Source organism: Diospyros lotus, chromosome 2 (genome assembly GCF_014633365.1).
Source record: "Diospyros lotus cultivar Yz01 chromosome 2, ASM1463336v1, whole genome shotgun sequence".
NCBI classification, from domain to species: Eukaryota; Viridiplantae; Streptophyta; class Magnoliopsida; order Ericales; family Ebenaceae; genus Diospyros; species Diospyros lotus.
This window is the reverse complement of record NC_068339.1, coordinates 45,136,071-45,154,652: the sequence shown is the minus strand read 5'-3', so window position 1 is coordinate 45,154,652 and position 18,582 is coordinate 45,136,071. Positions and strand designations below refer to the sequence as shown.

Below are 18,582 nucleotides of genomic sequence, written 5' to 3'. Positions count from 1 at the left end.
TTAACAAATTAGTGTTAGATTTTTAATTTTATTTCATTGGTGATAATGACGGTTGAGGTGGTGATAATGATGAAATATTTTCTTTTTTTATTTTCTCTCGTTTACAGTATATCTATCGCTGAATTCTATAGAAAAATATCAACAAAATTTAATGATATTGAGTTATTTACTTTGAAGAACTCAAACTTAATTGCTACTAAATTTACTTTTAATTGAACAATGATTAATTGCCGGTGAGCCCTAGAAATGGTAGCTTGTGCCGACGACTAATGATTATCGATTACATTAATTACACACGGGCATAAATATATATATTCTTATAACTAAATAGAGGATAGAAAAAAATATATAAAAGTGAAAGATAAAGAAAATAGTAAAATCATTGTAAGGATGTTACAATTTTACATTTTATCTAACTTGAATAGGAGTTAATATAACTTAATCTAAAAATCATAGTACCTATATTTTGATAATTATAGCAAGATATAAATAATCTTTTCATAAGTACTATTATATGATATTAATAAAGTTTTAATATTTTTTAATGAGCATAGTTGCTATTCTCATAATGTATACTGCATAAGTTGGTCAATATCGATAGTTGATGTCACTTAGTTACATTAATTAATATCTAAATGTTATTAATATATTAACAAAAATAAATTTTTTTTATTTATTTCGAGCTCCAAACCTCTTATAACCTCACAACTCAAAATCTCATAATGGTAGATATATGTTCTATTTAATATTTAAGTATTAAGTACATATTTAATTTAAAAACATTTTATTTTTTATATCTTTTATCTAGTTTATATATATTCTATATTAGTTTAGATTTAATTCTCAAAGAGAAAAGGGTTAATAATTTATCATTTATACCCCCAAAATAGTTCAGATTTAATTATTTTACATTGATTTAGATTTAATCACATGGTGTTTGCTTGTATTTTTTTTATAATAATATATATTAATCATTATGGTTTGTCTATGTATGGTGTGTCTATATATATATATATATATATTTGTCGTTTGCTTTTAAACAAAAATTCATATTAAGGCTCTTTATTATAGTATCATAGCTCTCCATCCGTTACCCGTATTTTTGAGTTTTTCTCTTCAACAGTGTAGAGATGATTTGCAAGAGAAGAGTTTCAGTGCAAAGACTTGTCCCTCTGTCCATAAACATGCACAAAGAGTGCAGATGATGTTCACCACTTTTAACATAGAAACTGAAAGGACAAAGAGGTGTCTCTCTTGCTTCTGACATTTTGCTTCTACTGTGGCGCCATCAACAATCAAATATCAAAAACTAAACTTTCTTTTTATAAAAAAAGAAAGAAAAATTGTAAAACCTGTAAACTACAATCTCATTAAACTTTCATTGAACCCATCAATGCAACAATGACTGCCATCTCCTTCACTTAGTTACACACACCAAGAACATGAAGATGGCTTGAAACTTTCATGTGCAAGAAAAGATAAACTTTAAATGTAGTGGTGCAGGATTGTATGAACAAGAAGATGCAGAAAGAAGGTGATTGGTTACATATGATGAACTTTTCTTTTTTTTTTTTCTTTTTCAAGCTGCAATCAGATCTCTTATCAATATACTATACATACAACAGCTTCAGTACCCTGCCGTATTGAATGGGACTTTCATAGATCCCAATAAATTGAATAACAACATAAAAAGGAGAAAGAATCGGCTAAGGGGCCATATAATAAAATTGCAAACAGCCAAAAAAAAAAAAAAAAAAACTAAAGAAAGCTTCAAAATGAGACTCAGAATATAAGACAACGCGCACTATTGCAATGGGGAACCTATAGTAGAGTATTTCTTCGTTAGCCTCCCTTTCAACTGCCTAATCTTTGCATCCACTCTTGCCGTGATTCCAATCTTAGTCTCTTGTCTGGCTTTAGACCGTTCTCTTGTCCACATGTATCGATCCTCAACATCCTTCTTGTAGTACTTGATTTCTTGGATGATGTGATGATCCATCGGATGGAAACATCGTTGGAAAGATAAATGAGACAGATAGGGAAGATTGCAAGTGAGTGTTACTAAAAGTGTGGTACACCAGTAGATTGGAGCAGGAGCAAGCACTTCTACAAGGAGATGAAAGGCATTTCCAGAATAAATTGGGGGCATCATTCCATAGAGGAAAAGAAACAGGTACCATGTGGCAACACTGCCCCAGATTAAGAGGTGTTGAATCCATGTGAAGTGACTCATAGTGAGTGCAATCTGGCAGTTCACAGCCCAGATGATGCACGTAAACATGGTGGTACCCACAGCAGACATGTCTGCAGTTTGTCCTTCGTCACGGAAGGCTTGGTCATAGAAGATGATAATGTTAAGGAAGAAAATGACAAGGGAAGAATATAGGCCATTTCCCATCCACCCAAATATCCTATACCAGTCAAAAAACAGGTTCCTTGGTCCTTGTTGGTAAAGCGCTGGGAACTGCAAAAGGTGTGGGGTATGTATGAGTACAAGCATTCATGTATAGTGCAGAGAAGGAATCTTTGACAAGGGGGTTAATATTGAACGGGGTATGAATAAGTAAAAGTATTTATGTATAGGGCATAGAAGAAACCTTTGACAAGGGTGTTAATATTGAAATACCTGTAAGCAGATCTCTGAAGAAACATCTTGCTCGAACACTCCAAGGGAAATGACAGGCAATGAGGTAAGAACGACATTGAATAGCAACATGTACCAATCATCATAAACCGATTGCCCAGAAAAGCCAGTGAATGCCTCGAAGTAGAAAATTGTGAGCCCAAAGGCTATATTCTTGTAGAAGAAATAACAGATCTAATTGCAGAAGATTGCAGTTTGAATTAGAGATGAAACAACAGTAGTAGCACAAAGGCACATTCTATTTAATGCATGTTTTGCATGCAGTGTGCAGAGCCTGAACTGGGAAATTTTCTAGGTGAAGTTGAAGCACAAGTACTACGATAATTTTAGAATGTGCTCTTTTCCAAGTATTGAGAGGTATAATACATGATCCTCATAAGAAAAAACCTAATATAACATGATAGAATTAGTTTTTCAGCCACCAAGCCACATGGAAAAATGTTAGCTTATTAACAATTTTTTCTTTAAACTCTAGTTCCAAACTTCATGACAAAGACTAAATATCTCTGAAAATTATTTCTATCAATTAAAGATAAAGTGGAATATTAGTTCTTATTCTTCTTTATGAAGTTATAATTTTTAGTTCACTAAATTAACACCATGATCATTGTAAATGACGAAATGAAGAAGAGAAAATCAGCAAAAGATCAAGTGAAAAAAAAAAAGGAAAAGGAAAAGGAAAAGGAAATGACAACAACATTAACTTAATATTCATCAACATATTCTCCACTCGTGACGTAGAACCCAAGTTAGTGATCTACATTTCTCTTATTTGTTCACAGAAATGAAAAATAAAAAGGACAATTTATGTTTATTGTAAAATTATTCGAAAGCAAGGATAAGATATTACTTCTTATGAAGAAGGGATAAGTGAGTTGCCTGTAGAACGAAGACAATTTATTGTAAAATTATTGATGCCTGTAGAACAAAAAATGCCTGTAGTGAAGTTACTAAACATAGATACACAATCACTGCAAGGCATCAAAGTAGACACACACACAAATTGTCACCAAAAGAGTAAAGGCTATGATTTTTCTGCAAATGATAAACTACTTTGTTGGATTTCCATTGAGGAATAGTCTTAGGGGTAGCATGTATAAAATTGTATAAAATGGAATATATTTCCTAACTGGACTTGAGCATAACAAATACTGCAAATCTAAGGGTTTTTCTTTTTCTTTTCTTTTTTTTTCTCTTGGGGGGGTGCTTCCCACTTACCCAAAGTTCTGCCCTGTGTATGTGAACATGCAAGAGTCAACATGCAAAAACTGTCATTTGCATACTATTATGATATGGTCAATTTTGAATTATTACCATCTGAGCAATTCTCTTATAACACCAGTGTCCATGGACTACCAGAAGTCTTTCCAGAAACCGAAATTGTGCAATAGCAAAGTCACTAGCCATTACAGCCTGCAAAAAATTAAGAATTATGTAAGCCTGACCACAACATTGAAAGACAGCAGATGCTCATAAATAAAACATAAACTAACCATCCTTAATCAACCATAAATAGATAATAACAAGTTCAGTATTATCAATAATGATGCTAGAGAAAACAATGAAAATTCACTATTAAGGGCATTTAAAGACTAAAGAGGCCACTGGACAATATTGTGCTATAATGCCACATCAAATAAAATGGATACAGTGACATGAGTCATGAGATGGTAAAAGTCAGATATAGGCACGCATGGTACCTTTTAATAATGCAGGACACAACATAGTGACATGATAAAAGTATTCAAAAAGGATCAAAAGTAGAAGAGGATAATGATAGAAAGGAAGAAAAGACAGATGCGAGAGAAATAAATTACAAGCAAAAGAGAGGAACAAGCAAAGAGTATATGTAAAAAATTAATGACAATATCTACATTCAATAATCATTAAGCCAAATTTGAATAGCCTTTACATTTTTAAGTATTCATATGCTCTCATAATTCTATAAAACTAACAACAGTAACAACACAAACCTCAATCCCACTAGGTGGGATCAGGTACATGAATTTAGATCTCCAATCACCTCTATCCATGGCCATCTCTTCTATAATTCCATTTTATATCTTATGGCATGTTTAAGCGTTTCCCACCAAATTTTCTTCGGTTTTTCTCTCCCTCTTTTGCCACAAACTACATTTTAACCACTTGCTTTGCAAGTGCCTTTATTAATTTTCTTTTCACATGTCCAAAGCATCTTAATAGTGACTCTTACATTTTATCTTCATTAGACATCACTCCAACCTTATTGCATATGATATGATTTACTATTTTGTCTTTCTTTTTTATTTTTTATGCTGATAATCCTACCATAATGTTCTCATTCTAACTATGCTCATATTTTGACATGTAGGTACTTAACTGCCCAACATTTTTGAGTATACAACAAAAATGGTCTTATAGCTACCTAATAAAACTTCCTTTTAATTAAGCTTTACAAGCACTTTATGATCACATAAAATATTGACACAATTCTCCACCTAACCATCCTATCTAGATTTTATGTGTAACATCTACATAATCTCTCCTTTTTGGAACAATTGATCCAAAATATCTTGACGTGTTCCCTTGTTGTTCAAGTTGGTTTCACAATATCAAGTATGTGATGGAACACACAACCATATCAATTATCTCTATTCACTGCCATCTTCTTATGAAACTTTTCCATATGAATACGGTGTTGTAACTTTATCTCATCATTCCCTCGCAAGAGGGCTGAGTTAAGAAGGGCATCCAGTCTAAAATTTTGCCACATTTCTTTTGCATGGTTTGTATTATTAACGTGACTCTTAGAAGTCAATTAACATTATGAATGTCATGTTACTAACCTTAACTTGGTTAGGATAAGGTATAATTGATGATGATGATAAACTGATCCAAAATATCAAAGCTGATTTTTTGAGGATAACCTCATCTCAAAGTCTCACAATAACAGCATCCACACTTTTACTAAACTTACATTCTAAAAACTCATTTTTCAACCTACTTAATCTAAAACCTTCAGATTCTAAGGTGTTTCCCATAATTCAAGTTTATTGTTTACACCTTTCCTCTCATCTACCAAGACAAAATTGTATACAAATATCTTCAGTATGATTGCCCCTTTCTCAACAATCAGGATGATTAGCCCTCTGCTTTTGTGGTTGGGCTTAGTATGCAAAGGAAGCTTTGGAAAACTGGCATAGATTTATTCAGGATATGAAAGTTAATATGAGAAAAGCTAATGTTGATAAAGGAGGCAGTGTATTTAGTCCTAAGCCATGGATGAAGCTCAGTGCTGGAGATGCAGAAAAAGTAGAGGAAGATAAAATTTTCCCTGCACATTTACTTCTTTTGTTGTCAAGTTATGAAGATAGAATTTGTTATGTGGAGAACATGAATTTGGATGGAGAGACAAATTTGAAAGTGAAGAGAGCTTTGGAGGCAACCTTGTCCTTGGATGATGAGAGTTTCAAGGACTTCTCTGAGAAGATTACATGTGAAGACCCCAATCCCAGCTCTTACACTTTTGTGGGAAATCTTTACGATTCTCAGATCCAACCCTTGGATCCTAGTGAGATTTGATAGGAACCCCGATAGAAATCCAAACAACAATCAAGTATTTGTAGCTATCAATACTTTTCAGCAAGAAAACAAGAATAAACTAGGGCATTCGAGAGGCCCTTACTCTCCCAATTCTTCTATCCAAAAACCAGCTACCCTCTCCCTCTTCTTCTCAGCTCTTTATACTGCTCCTTTGCCCCTCTCTAACCGAATTCCCTTGCACCTACAGATTATTCCCTCAGCCTATGGATTACAAAACTACCCCCCATGCGCACATGCTGGTTGTAACAACCTGCATGTGCTGATTCCCTATTCTCCCCTTCATGCTTGCTGGTCTTTGGTAGGTCCGGTACCCCGGTGGCCTATCATTACTCCCCTCCCGCACTTTCACCTTGTCCTCAAGGTGAAAAGTAGGAAATTGTTGCTGAATCGTAGGGCTCCCAGGTGGTCCAAGACCCACTTGGGCTTGGAGTATGTGAATCTTGTCTTCAATTCGCTGGGCGATCTCCATGATTTGCGATAGACCCGATGGCCGTAACACCCTAACTTCTGTCCTGATTTTTGGCTTCAACCGGTTAACAAATGTGCCCTCCAGTATGGCCACTAAAACTTCTCCCACCCAGGCCGCCACTTCCTGATCAACCTTAAGGAACCGCTTGGCAAGCTTATTCAGATCCGAATACTCTTGAGTATCACCTCGGCTCATCACAAGAAATGGGTGGTCACAGCATTGGCGAAGACGCAATAGTAGTTCCAGAATAGAAGCATAATTATGGAGTACTCGTCCTTGCTCAACAAATTGGTCAAATTTCACCTTGGATCTTTTAAACAAGGCCTCGTAGAAATCTTTTTCAGCCTCTGTGAGTTCACAATAAATCACCTTAATGTCTACTGGCGGAAGAACTATAATTGGCCTGCCATCTCGGTCTATGCTAAACTTCGTTCTTCTTAACATAATTGGCCTCAAATTTGACTACCCTAACTTAAGTCCTCTCTCATCACCCTCCTCGAAAGGCCTTTGGACAAGTTTATTCCACCATGCCCACTTCCCCCATGGTTCCACTCTCAAAAAATGAAGGAGACTGTAAATGTCCTCCAGATTGTTCTCTTCAAAAGTGGTAGGAGATGGCTGGACCCTTGATGGCGCCTCAATCATCGATACGATGCCCTCCTTGGATGTTACTAGATCCGCCGTCCTTGACATCAGATTCCTGATCTTCTTCCTCAACTGCTTCAATGCCTTGGCCGCTTCCAGCCTTGTCTTGAACTGGATGAAGCTGTAGCCCTTGGTCTTGCCCATGACCCGGTCGAAGATGACGTTGCAGTCCTCAGTCTTGACGCATGACTCGAAGGCAGAGACTAAGGTTTCTCATGTCGTGTCCCACGCGAGGCCGTAGACGACGAACTTGCGACGAGATATGTCGCGATCCGCAGCATCGCAGAGGCGAGTAAAGAGGAAAGCGTCGGGCACGGCGGCGCCGGCAAGGAAGTTAATCCGCTGGTACCTGGTGTAGGGCTCGAGAAGTTTCTGGATCTTCTCGGGCTTGGTCTCACTGGAGGAGGAATCATTGTCGGCGTCCGAATCGAACTGAATTGGCATCGCGGTGTCTTTGGTTGGGACTGGAGTTTGGTATTTCTGAAGCTTCTTCTTCTTCCTGCGCTTCTTCTTGACGCTTTTGCTGTCACCTTGTGGTTGTCTAGTCACCGACTTTTTCTTCTTCGCCTTCGCCTTCCCCTTCTTCGCCATTGCTTGAGCAGAGATACGATGGCGGCGCCCTATGGCTTCGTCTTTCAGGTTTGCTTTTTTACCCACACGAATCTCTCTTCGTCTCCTTCGCTCCCACTGGAACCACAACAGAGCCGCTTCGTCAAAGCATAAGGTCGTTGTCTCCAACTTCTCCGCATTGGACAACTGGTTCACAATGAAGTAGCACTCAACCCTAAAGACCCAGCCCTCTGGATCATCTCCCTTGAAGATGGGTATTTCTAGGCATCTCCCACGGTACTCCTACCTTCCAACACCATCGACCCAGTCGCCCCCTTCGCCACTTCTCCCTCTAGCTACCGACGTTCCCCCCCTTGTCAAGGGTGAACCCGCAGGTGGGTCTTCCTCATCTCGCTTCCCCTTCCTCTCTCTCTCTTGCTCCTCCCGTCTCTTCTCGTTCTTCCTCTCCCAATCCTGCTCTTCCCACCTCGTTCTCATCCAAGCGAACTGTTCCAGCAAGCTCGCTACCTTCTTCCCCATCGATTGAACACTCTGTTGCATGCCTTCCATCGTCCCTTCCAAGTCAGCCACTCGATTGGTCAGGTTCACCATTATGATCGATGACGCTCTGATACCAAATTGATGGGAACCCCGATAGAAATCCAAACAACAATCAAGTATTAGTAGCTATCAATACTTTTTAGCAAGAAAACAAGAATAAACCAGGGCATTCGAGAGGCCCTTACTCTCCCAATTCTTCTATCCAAAAACCAGCTACCCTCTCCCTCTTCTTCTCAGCTCTTTATACCGCTCCTCTGCCCCTCTCTAACCGAATTCCCTTGCACCTGTAGATTATTTCCTCAGCCTATGGATTACAAAACTACCCCCCATGCGCACATGCTGGTTGTAACAACCTGCATGTGTTGATTCCCTATTCTCCCCTTCATGCTTGCTAGTCTTTGGTAGGTCTGGTACCTCGATGGCCTATCAAGATTCTCCTAAGGGCTTCAAAGCTTAGGAATACGGCTTACATATATGGAGGGGTGATATTCACCGGTCACAATAGCAAAGTCATGCAGAATACAAAAAATCTCCTTCCAAGAGGAGTAGGATTGAGAAACAGATGGACAAAATCGTTTATATCCTTTTTAGTCTTCTTGTGTTGATTTCATTGATTAGCTCATTAGGCTTGGCTGTGAAGACACAGTTCCAGATGCCAAACTGGTGGTATTTGCAGCCATAGGTTGATCCAAGGTTGTATGACCCCAACAAACCTGCCTTGTCAGGCTTATTTCATTTGATCACTGCACTTATACTTTATGGATATTTGACACCCATCTCATACCATGTTTCTGAAGGTGCCTTGTCATGCATCACCATCAAGCATTCATAACAAAAGGTATTAAGGCAACCTTGGGCACATCTTAAGCAATTGTCAGCCCTGTGTCCGTATAGGGGTCTAACGCAATTCTTACATGAACCACATGCTTTCTGCAGATGCCTGCAAGCATCTTTGGGTAATAACTCAAAACAAATAAAATCCACACATTGGACATCTAGATCTAAAGATTTAGAAACCTGAATGGGATTTTTGCCACAAAATGGAAGCTCAGATGAGAGTGCCAACCAGAATAAGGTTACTGAACAAGAAAAATGAAATAAGCATTCATAAAGATGATGACAATTGGGATGGTATGTATTCCTAGGGCAATTTGCCCCATGGGCAAGAGATTCAGACTAAAATATGTGCCAGAAATGTAGGTTGAGATTAGATATGAGAAACATACATAGCACAAACTAGTAAATTTATTCAGACTACAAAAACCATAAACGCAGGTTGAGCTTAGATGTGAGAAAACAATGAAGTACAAACTAGTAAACTGCTCACTTTTCTCTACCTACCAAATCTCCCAGTTAATCAAGTGGAATCATGCAGACATTTCTGTCTAACATTACAAAGAGGAATAAAGTTGATGCCATGTGCATCAAGTCATGCCAGTATCTCAGCTAACATTGATATGAACTGATATTAGAAGATGCATTATGAGTTGTATTAATAAAATTAATGTCCTAGAAGTACCACAATATGGCAACTCCATAGAACTGCACCAATCATTTCATAGACAAACTCTAAATATTAGAGATATAACAGACCTGCATTCCTTCCACCCCACTGATGCCAACACCAATGTCTGCTTCTTGAATCATTCCAACATCATTTGCACCATCACCAATAGCTAAGGTGGTTTTTCCAGTTCCTTCTTTTACTAGTCTAGTTACCTAGTGGCCAGACAAATAAAACAAGCAACACAAATAAGGAATTGAACATGGACTAGGAAGACAGATTACACTCAAAAGACAAATGGTAAGTACCAAGGCTTTCTGCTTAGGAGAGACACGACAGCATATGACAGATGCACAATCGACTGCTAAATTCAAGAATTGGTGCTTCAGATCATCCTCCAAAGCATAAGTTAGAGTTTTCCCATCAATAATTAATGCAAATGCAGCATGAGGATCTTTTTCAAGCTTGATCATTTGAGAGGCATTGGTGATTTGCAGAGCAATATTCTCTTTCACAGCCTGGTGAGGCATAAATAACAACAAATTCTAACATAAAGTTGTATGAATTTTCTGGAAAAAGAAAAATTATTCACATCTCTTATTACAGAATATATACCTCTTTGGAATCCTGTGCTTCCATATCAGTAGCTGTCTTTATGAAGATCTGCTTCATTCCCTGTCGAAGCAGACTACAGGCAAATCTGCAGCGCACAAACAGAAGTTTTAATAACAGTTGTTGGAGGACAAGAGAAAAATTGCCACGGATTAAAGGAGCATTCTCTCATCAATCTTTTTCAATATTCGCTCATATTTGACTGTTGGATACAGACCCTATGTTGATTGCAGTTTCCATCTTATCTCCTGTCAGAACCCAGATCTTGAGACCTGCTTGAGCCAGTTTATCTATACATTGAGGCACCTGTAGATAAGAAATGCAATAACTCTGAGGAAAAAACAAAGAAACTAAGTGAAAAAATGAAAATATATGCAAAGAGTTGGAGAAGAACAAAAGAATGCTATCTAGAATTCGTGGCTCTCAAGCAATGACAAACAAGTACCCCTTTCTGCAGTTTGTCTTCCACAGCAGTTGCACCAACAAGGATTAGATCCCTTTCGATCATGTCAGAGACCTTTTCAAGCATTGCCTCCCTATCACCACCAATTGAAGTCTTTGCCTTAAGAAACTCATTGTTCCAAGCAGAATACTCTTCCTCTTGAAGCTTTCTGTAAGAAAGTGCCAATGTACGTAAACCAGCTTCCCCATAATCATTCAGATGCTTTGTAGTAGCTTCCAAAAACACTTTTCCATTCTTTGATAATCGATCGAAGATTATGCTGCATAACCAAACAAAGCACTAATCATTGGATTACCAATTCAACTTTGCATAAAACCAATCCAGACAGCAGGAAAGAATTTGAAGAGCCTAGGGCGTAAGGCAAGGTTGAAAGTTTTGTCTGCCTCCAAGCCTGATCACAAAAGTTCCAGAAGAATATAGTAGATATACAAGGTTGCACACACTTAATACTGCATGAAAGCTGCCTGAATATCTCAACAGGTAGAACAATTACATCATTGTACAGTAGTAATTTCCTCTTAAAGAAGTTGAAAGAAAAAAAAAAGTAAAGGATTCATGAGCCAAACCTATCTGCACCTTTGCACAGGAGAAAAATCTGGCCATCACCATCCCGAACTATGACTGACATTCTCTTCCTTTTGCTAGTAAAGTCCAACAGATTGAGAATTTTGTACTCTCTGAAAAATTTCCAAAAAAAAAAAAAAAAGTTGCTAAGATGCCAAAAGCCTGGAGGCCATTTATCAAGGCCCCAAGCCTTGAAAACACATTATTCATTAATGGTCTAACCTTTCAATTGGCTCTTCAGAAGAAGGATATCGTTCACGTACAAATATGCTCGACTGTGTTCTTTTACAAAACTCAAAGCCAAATTCTCTTGCTGCAACAAGAAAAGCTCCTTCATCTGGAGACTCAGCTTCATAGGTAAAGCCACCGGTCTCCTCGTTTTCTTCTGGAATTGCGGTGTGACAAATAGCAAGTATCCGGAAAAACAACAAAAGGACATCTGAATTAGGCTCTTTCAACCAACTTCCATTCATAAGCCGGGTATCCTGAAAGCTAAAACCCTTTATCGGAGGTTTTTGATCCCTTTCATCTTTAGAAGTAACAACAGTCTCCAGCTCAATTTCTGGAACACCTCCACCACTTCTATAGGATAATTCTGAGTCATTCCCATCAAGATCAATGGCCATCTGCCTTGCAGCTGCAAGCTCAACTTCGCTAGAGCGTGTGCCATATGCTGTACCAGAAATGGAACACTTGAGAAAGTCCATCTGATTGCATGTCAAAGTGCCAGTTTTATCAGAGAGTATTGTATCAACCTGACCTAGCTCCTCATTTAAATTCGATGTCCGTGCTTGAGCAGGAGTTCCAGTCTCTTCATCATACATGTAGATGTCCTGGTTAATAAACATTGCTTGGAGGACTTTCACAACTTCAATTGAAACATAGAGTGAGATGGGTATCAAATATCCATAGAGTATAAGGGCAGTGACCAAATGGAATAAGCCCGACAAGGCAGGTCTGTTAGGGTCATACAACTTTGAATCAACATAGGGTTGCAAATACCACCAGTCTGGCATCTGGAACTGTGTCTTCACAGCAAAGCCTAATGAGCTAATCAATGAAATCAACACGAGGAGACTAAAAAGGATATAAATGATTTTATCCATCTGTTTCTCAATATTGCTTCTCTTGGAAGGAGATTTTGTTGCATTCTGCATGACTTTGCTATCATGACCAGTGAATATCACCACTCCATATATGTAAGCTGTATTCCTAAGCTTTGAATCCCTAAGGAGAACCTGACTAGGATCCAGGGGATGAATCTGAGAATCATACTCAAGATTACCCACAAAAGTGTAAAGGCTGGGATTGGGGTCTTCACATTTAATCTTTCCAGTAAAGTCTTTGAAACTCTCATCATCATCCAAGGACAAAGTTGCCTCTAAAGCTCTCTTCACTTTCAAGTTTGTCTCTCCATCCAAATTCATAGTCTCTACATAACAAATTCCATCTTCATAACTTGATGACAAAAGAAGTAGATCTGCAGGGAAAAATTTATCTTTCTCAACTTTCACCACATCTCCAACACGGATTTTCATCCATGGCTTATGACTGAATACACCGTTCCCTTTATGAACAACAGCTTTTCGCATATTAACCTTCATATCCTGAATAAATCTGCGCCAGTCCTCCAAAGCTTCCTTTGCCATACTAAGCCCAACCACAAAGGCAAGAGGAGCAATCATACTGACTGCTGAGAAAGGGGCAACATCTGTGAGTGACAGAATTGCAGTCAGGAGGAAATACAAGTTGGCAACACGACGGAATTGCTCAAAGATTGCCTTGGGTAGGAAAGTAATGAAATTGTATTTTGTGGTTGATATGTAGTTAGAGCAGTATTTAACAGGTTTTGTTTCATGACGACTTGGTTCATTGCAATATATGAGTCGTGAGTAACCGGGGCCTTCAAATTGCTCCTCTGTTTCAGGAAAATGCGGGCGAATGCAAGCAAATGTGTAGAGATTGCTCCTCCGGAGCTTTGCCCTTATCCTCCCCTTTCCCATTCTTTTTAGGTATCAGCTCAATATAATTGTATTACCACATAACCACCTCCAAAAAGGCAAGGAAAATGGAAAGAAAAAGGCCCCCAAATCCTGCCTTTACCACTGCAATTGAAGAAGCCTCTTGTGCACTATATTTCCCTCCAAGACTGACCTCATCACACCCAGAAGTGTATTGAGACGCAAGACAATAATTCACAAGGTGCACGACAGCAAAACCTGTGGGCACATTAAATCCGTTGACACAAATTAAGCTTCTGCATTGCAATGAATCCCGATAAAGAATTTGAAAACATTCAACATAAATTAAGAACTTTTTGCAATGAAGCATAACCACGTTCCTGTAATGGAATTTGTTAGTCGCATCCACGGAAAAATTATCACTCTAGGCCCTTGCATCCACAAATTTACAAAAAGGAAAGCTATTGCTATTTGAAGGCTTAAAGACATACGTAATAACGCAAGTAACAAAAGTCCATACAATTGGCACAGCCAGGCTCAAATTCAAAATTCCCAACGATACCTACAGTTTGTTTATTTATCCATTCCTGGAACAAGATTAACCAAGACAAAAACATATGAAGGACAAATAATCATCGAAATTAACCAAAACCCAACGCCCAATTATGCACATTCACCTCAGTTTCAGATTCAAAAGCTGTTGAGAAACAAAAAAAAAACAATGATCTTGACAAAACACAGCTGAAACCTCGGCAAAGATTCGTGACAATCTAAAGAACACGCACACTGCATTCACAGATAGATAACCAAATGCAGGACGAAATTAAAAGAAAGGAAGCCCAAAATGCCAATCTTACAGAGAGAGAAGAAATAGGTACCTGGTCCCTCCTCCCAAGAGAGATGAGACAAACCCGTAAACGACACAATGGGATCACAGAAATAGAGGTTTCAGGTTGCAGCGATCGCAATGGGTTAGTGAGAGAGAGAGAACAAAAAAAAATCTAGAGAGAGAGAGAGAGAGAGAGGGTTTAGGCCTTGAAGCCCTCTCTCCGTTCAAACTCTGAACCAACGCCAGCAATTTACGGGCCTTCTCGCCCTCTCTCAATTTTACAATTGTCTTCTCTTCGGCAACAACAAGAACAACAACATTTTACATTTGTCCTTCTATATTCCATTTTTATACATTTATATATACGTATATGTATATATATATGTCATTTTATTTATTTAAACAGTTAAAAATATAACCTTAATAAGCAAGCAACCTTAAGCTTCAGAGAGAGAGAGAGAGAGCACAAAATATATTCATCTTTAAATATATAATTAAAAATTAAAAATTTATACATCTCGATTGGCCGGTCACAAAACATATATATCTTCCCTTTTCTAATGTTCTTTTTAATCGATAATCATTTTGCTGACATTTCACATTCACATGTATACAAATTTTATGAATAAATTCAAAAGTAAATTTAAAAAGTATTATAATTTATCAAAATTAATTTATTACGTGAATTGCTAACATGACAATAGATCATTGAAAGATATTTAATTAAATATGACCCATAATTAAGGTCTATATCCCTAATAATATATTATCACGTCAACATCGACAACAAACCAGAGTTTGAAATAATAAGATTTTTTCAATAAAAATCTTTTTGAAATTTTTTTTTTAAGAGTCGTTCACTATAATTAGTAAGAAAGTTAAGATTTCGTAATTGTAATTTATAAACAAATAAAATAAAATTATTGAGACCCTCAATAATTACTATTTAGGTGTGTATTTACTGTAATAAATTTATAATTTTCATTTCGTAACAATAAATTTAAACTCTAGTCTTAGACGATATTATTATAATTTTTTATTTTTAAGTTAATTTTTAGCGGTAGATATTAAAAAAATTATATTAAAATATTTTAAAACTTGTTAGCATATTCAATTTAATTTTTGTGTATCCAAATTAAATTTAAAATAATAATTATTTAATAAAATATTTTATAATTATTATTATGTTTAAAAAATAGTAGGAGTTACTTGCTGCTGGGAGGCAAGGAACGAAGCGGTTCCCGATGAGTATAGCTAATCTCACCTGGCGAGCTCCGATTGTGAGTCCCGTTCGTCCCAGTGGCGATTGGGATGATTAGTGTGGCCGGCTTTTGGGCGGGCCCCACGGATCACATCACCATCAGAGCCGTCCAGAATGGGCCGGCGGGCTCACTTGGCACCTGCCTGTGATGCAGGTTGAGAAATCAAGGCCGTCACTTGGCACCTGCCTGTGATCACATCACCATCCGACGGCTGTGATGCTCAACGAGGGGAATGGGGCCCACGACATGGCCTCCCACGCCAAGTAAACGTGTATTTTTTAGAGCCACTTTTGACCCTTTTTAGGTCTCCTCAAAAGAGGGTGCATTTGGTGGAATTTTCCACGTAACGCTGCCCGTGATTAATTAAGATTAATTCGATATAAATATAAGAAATGTTTTTTATTTGAAAAATAGATAAATATGTTTATTAATTTAAAATTTATATTATTAACACTTTGCATAAAGCACCCTGGCATTTTATTTATTTACAGAAATTTCTAAACATAATTAAACTTGCTAATAGAATCAATGGACGATAGTGGTGCGTTGGAAATTGAAGTGGCTTCAAAATGAGGCATTTGACCGGGAAAGAGATGCATGCCGCCAACTGCCTGCCAGGCAACAATTAGTGCAGCCCACGATGGCGGGAAAATCGGGCCGATCGATTAGGCGGGCGTAGACCCGCGACGTGCTTAGTGAATTTGGGGACCAAAAATAACGTTATTTTCCTGATTTATGTTTCCTGGACCTCCGACCGTCTTCAAGTATTGCATATGTGGTGGCGGTGCTATTGGAGGAATCTTTATATCTATATATATATAAAAGTACGATAATAATAAAAAAAATTATATTAATAATTTACATTTAGTACTTATTATATTAGTAATTTAAAATTTTTAATTATCTAAAAATAATAAGTACTAATTATTATAAAATTAATAATAAATTTTAAATACATGAGACTGCGCTTTCTTTACTTTTCAATTTTCAGTTTTGAGTTTTGAATTTATTTTCAGTTTTCTGTTTTTAGAAAATTGAGAACTCGTTGTCTTTGTTATTTCGAAAAATTATTTTTCAAAACAAAAAATTAGAAAACGCGTTCTCTTTGAAATTTTGAAAATAATTTTTAATGATATTTTATTCAATAATTTTGATTATTCAGTAAATTAAAAATATTTAATGTTAATATATTATTAAAAAAATATATACATTTTAAAGTTAATGAATTTTATAATATTTTTTCCATTACAATAATAAAATATAAATAAATATATTTTGAGTTTAGAGTTTGTTTTGGATGAAAATACTCAAAACAACTTTTTGTTATTTTGAGTTTTCTTTATATTTATTTTTGTTTTCAAAAATGCATTTTTAAAAATAACAAAAAGAACACGTTTTCATTATTTTAGAAAATTAAAAATTAAAATGACTTGAAAACAATAAAAAGAACGCATGAGTTTTTTAATTTTGATCATGAATTTTTCAATACATTATTGTGTAAATATTAAATATTTAATTAATTCATCAATCAATCAAAAATAAATACTATTTATAAGGAATATGAATAAACACTTAAAATATTAATTAAGTCACATAAAATTATCTATTAAATAAAATATTATCTTTATATAATATATTATATTAAAGTAGAATAATTTACAATTTTTTTTTTCTCTCAAAAAATCTACTAAGTTGTTTTTGCCTCTAAAATTTGTATTAAATTTGCATGGATTTTTTGAGAAATATTAATAGACAACTTGAACTACTAATTAAGTCATAGAAAATTATTCATTTATTTAAAATATTATCTTTATATCTTTATTCTCTCTATATATATAATATTAAAATATGATAATCAAGCAAAATATTTTGCCAAGTGTCAATCAATGGTGAATTTTTTCTCTAAAAAACTTGCATTAAATCAAAGGTAGTGATTAATTAATTATTAATTATACTTTAATAATTATATTATAATCTTGAAAATGTGATATCTTAACAAATTCATAAAAAAATATTTAAGGTTGTCAAATGCTTGAATTTTTCAATACTAATTAATATTTAAGGTATCATATTTTTAAGACTATGAAAGAAATTAAAATTCATATTTTTAAAATTTTGTTATTATTGAAAAACTTATTTTTACTCACATTTAAGAATTTTAATTTATATTTATAATATAATAAATAAAAAATAATGAACCTATTTGAATGGATATATTATAAATTTTATAATATTTATTTATAAATAAATATAATATAATAAATAAAAAAATATAAATATTTTATCAAGTGATCTACTTAATATATCAATTATTTTTTAACATATTGAATGACGGTACATTGAATTAAAAGTGTTTTCTATTAGCATATTGAATAACGAATAATTAATTAAATTTAAATTTTAATAAAAGACTAAGTATTAAAAGAAAAAAAAATATAATTATCAATTATGTTAAAATTATTTAAAATAAAAAATTTAATCTTTTATTTTTAAATATAACTCTCCCATGAAAATAAAGAAAAACAGAAAATGAATGAAAGGAAAATTTATTATATTTTTGCCCTTTTGCACCTTTACGTTTTTTTTATATTTTAAAGTCAATTTAATATTTATATTTTAATTTTTTATTTGATAATTTAAACTTTTTACGGTTTCAATTATACTTGTATATCTGCATTTTATAAATTAATTAAAAAATATAAATATATGAGTATAATTAAAATAATAAAAAATTCAAATTATCACATAAAGAAAAGTTAAAATATAAAATTTAAATTGAATAAAAAATGCAAATAAAATGATGTAATTAAAATAATGAAAAGTTCAAATAATCAGATAAAAAAAATGAAAATATAGAGATAAAAGTATAGATTTGGTCATAAATGCACGATACATGCAATTTTAATTCATTTTGATTTCAAAAATGTTATTTAAATT

General features: G+C 35.2%; 1 protein-coding gene across 2 annotated transcripts; it reads right to left on the bottom strand.

Moving 5' to 3' along the window:
- Window positions 1-1,382: 1,382 nt before the first annotated feature.
- On the bottom strand, window positions 1,383-14,697 carry LOC127795562 (probable phospholipid-transporting ATPase 4). 2 transcript variants are annotated; one of them, XM_052327327.1, is made up of 11 exons: window positions 14,433-14,697; window positions 11,816-13,812; window positions 11,596-11,706; window positions 11,012-11,288; window positions 10,784-10,872; window positions 10,570-10,654; window positions 10,263-10,499; window positions 10,044-10,169; window positions 3,959-4,057; window positions 2,627-2,818; window positions 1,383-2,464 (listed from the first exon to the last, which is right to left on the bottom strand). In XM_052327327.1, exons 2-11 carry the CDS (start codon window positions 13,594-13,596, stop codon window positions 1,805-1,807), a joined length of 3,657 nt encoding a protein of 1,218 aa, XP_052183287.1. In that variant the 5' UTR covers window positions 13,597-13,812; window positions 14,433-14,697; the 3' UTR covers window positions 1,383-1,804. The 2 variants fall into 2 exon arrangements, with proteins under 2 accessions (XP_052183287.1, XP_052183289.1); XM_052327329.1 differs by having other exon boundaries at window positions 1,386-2,464; window positions 10,263-10,472; window positions 14,433-14,696.
- Between the last annotated feature and the right edge of the window lie 3,885 nt (window positions 14,698-18,582).

What these genes read in the sequence shown, in the direction of transcription:
- LOC127795562 (XM_052327327.1), bottom strand. Translation starts at nt 13,596, where the DNA reads ATGGGAAAGGGGAGGATAAGGGCAAAGCTCCGGAGGAGCAATCTCTAC. An exon ending in TCTGAAGAGCCAATTGAAAG is followed by an intron (nt 11,707 to 11,815) that starts GTTAGACCATTA and finishes GAAATTTTTCAG; the next exon opens with AGAGTACAAAATTCTCAATC. An exon ending in GTGGGGTGGAAGGAATGCAG is followed by an intron (nt 4,058 to 10,043) that starts GTCTGTTATATC and finishes AATTTTTTGCAG; the next exon opens with GCTGTAATGGCTAGTGACTT.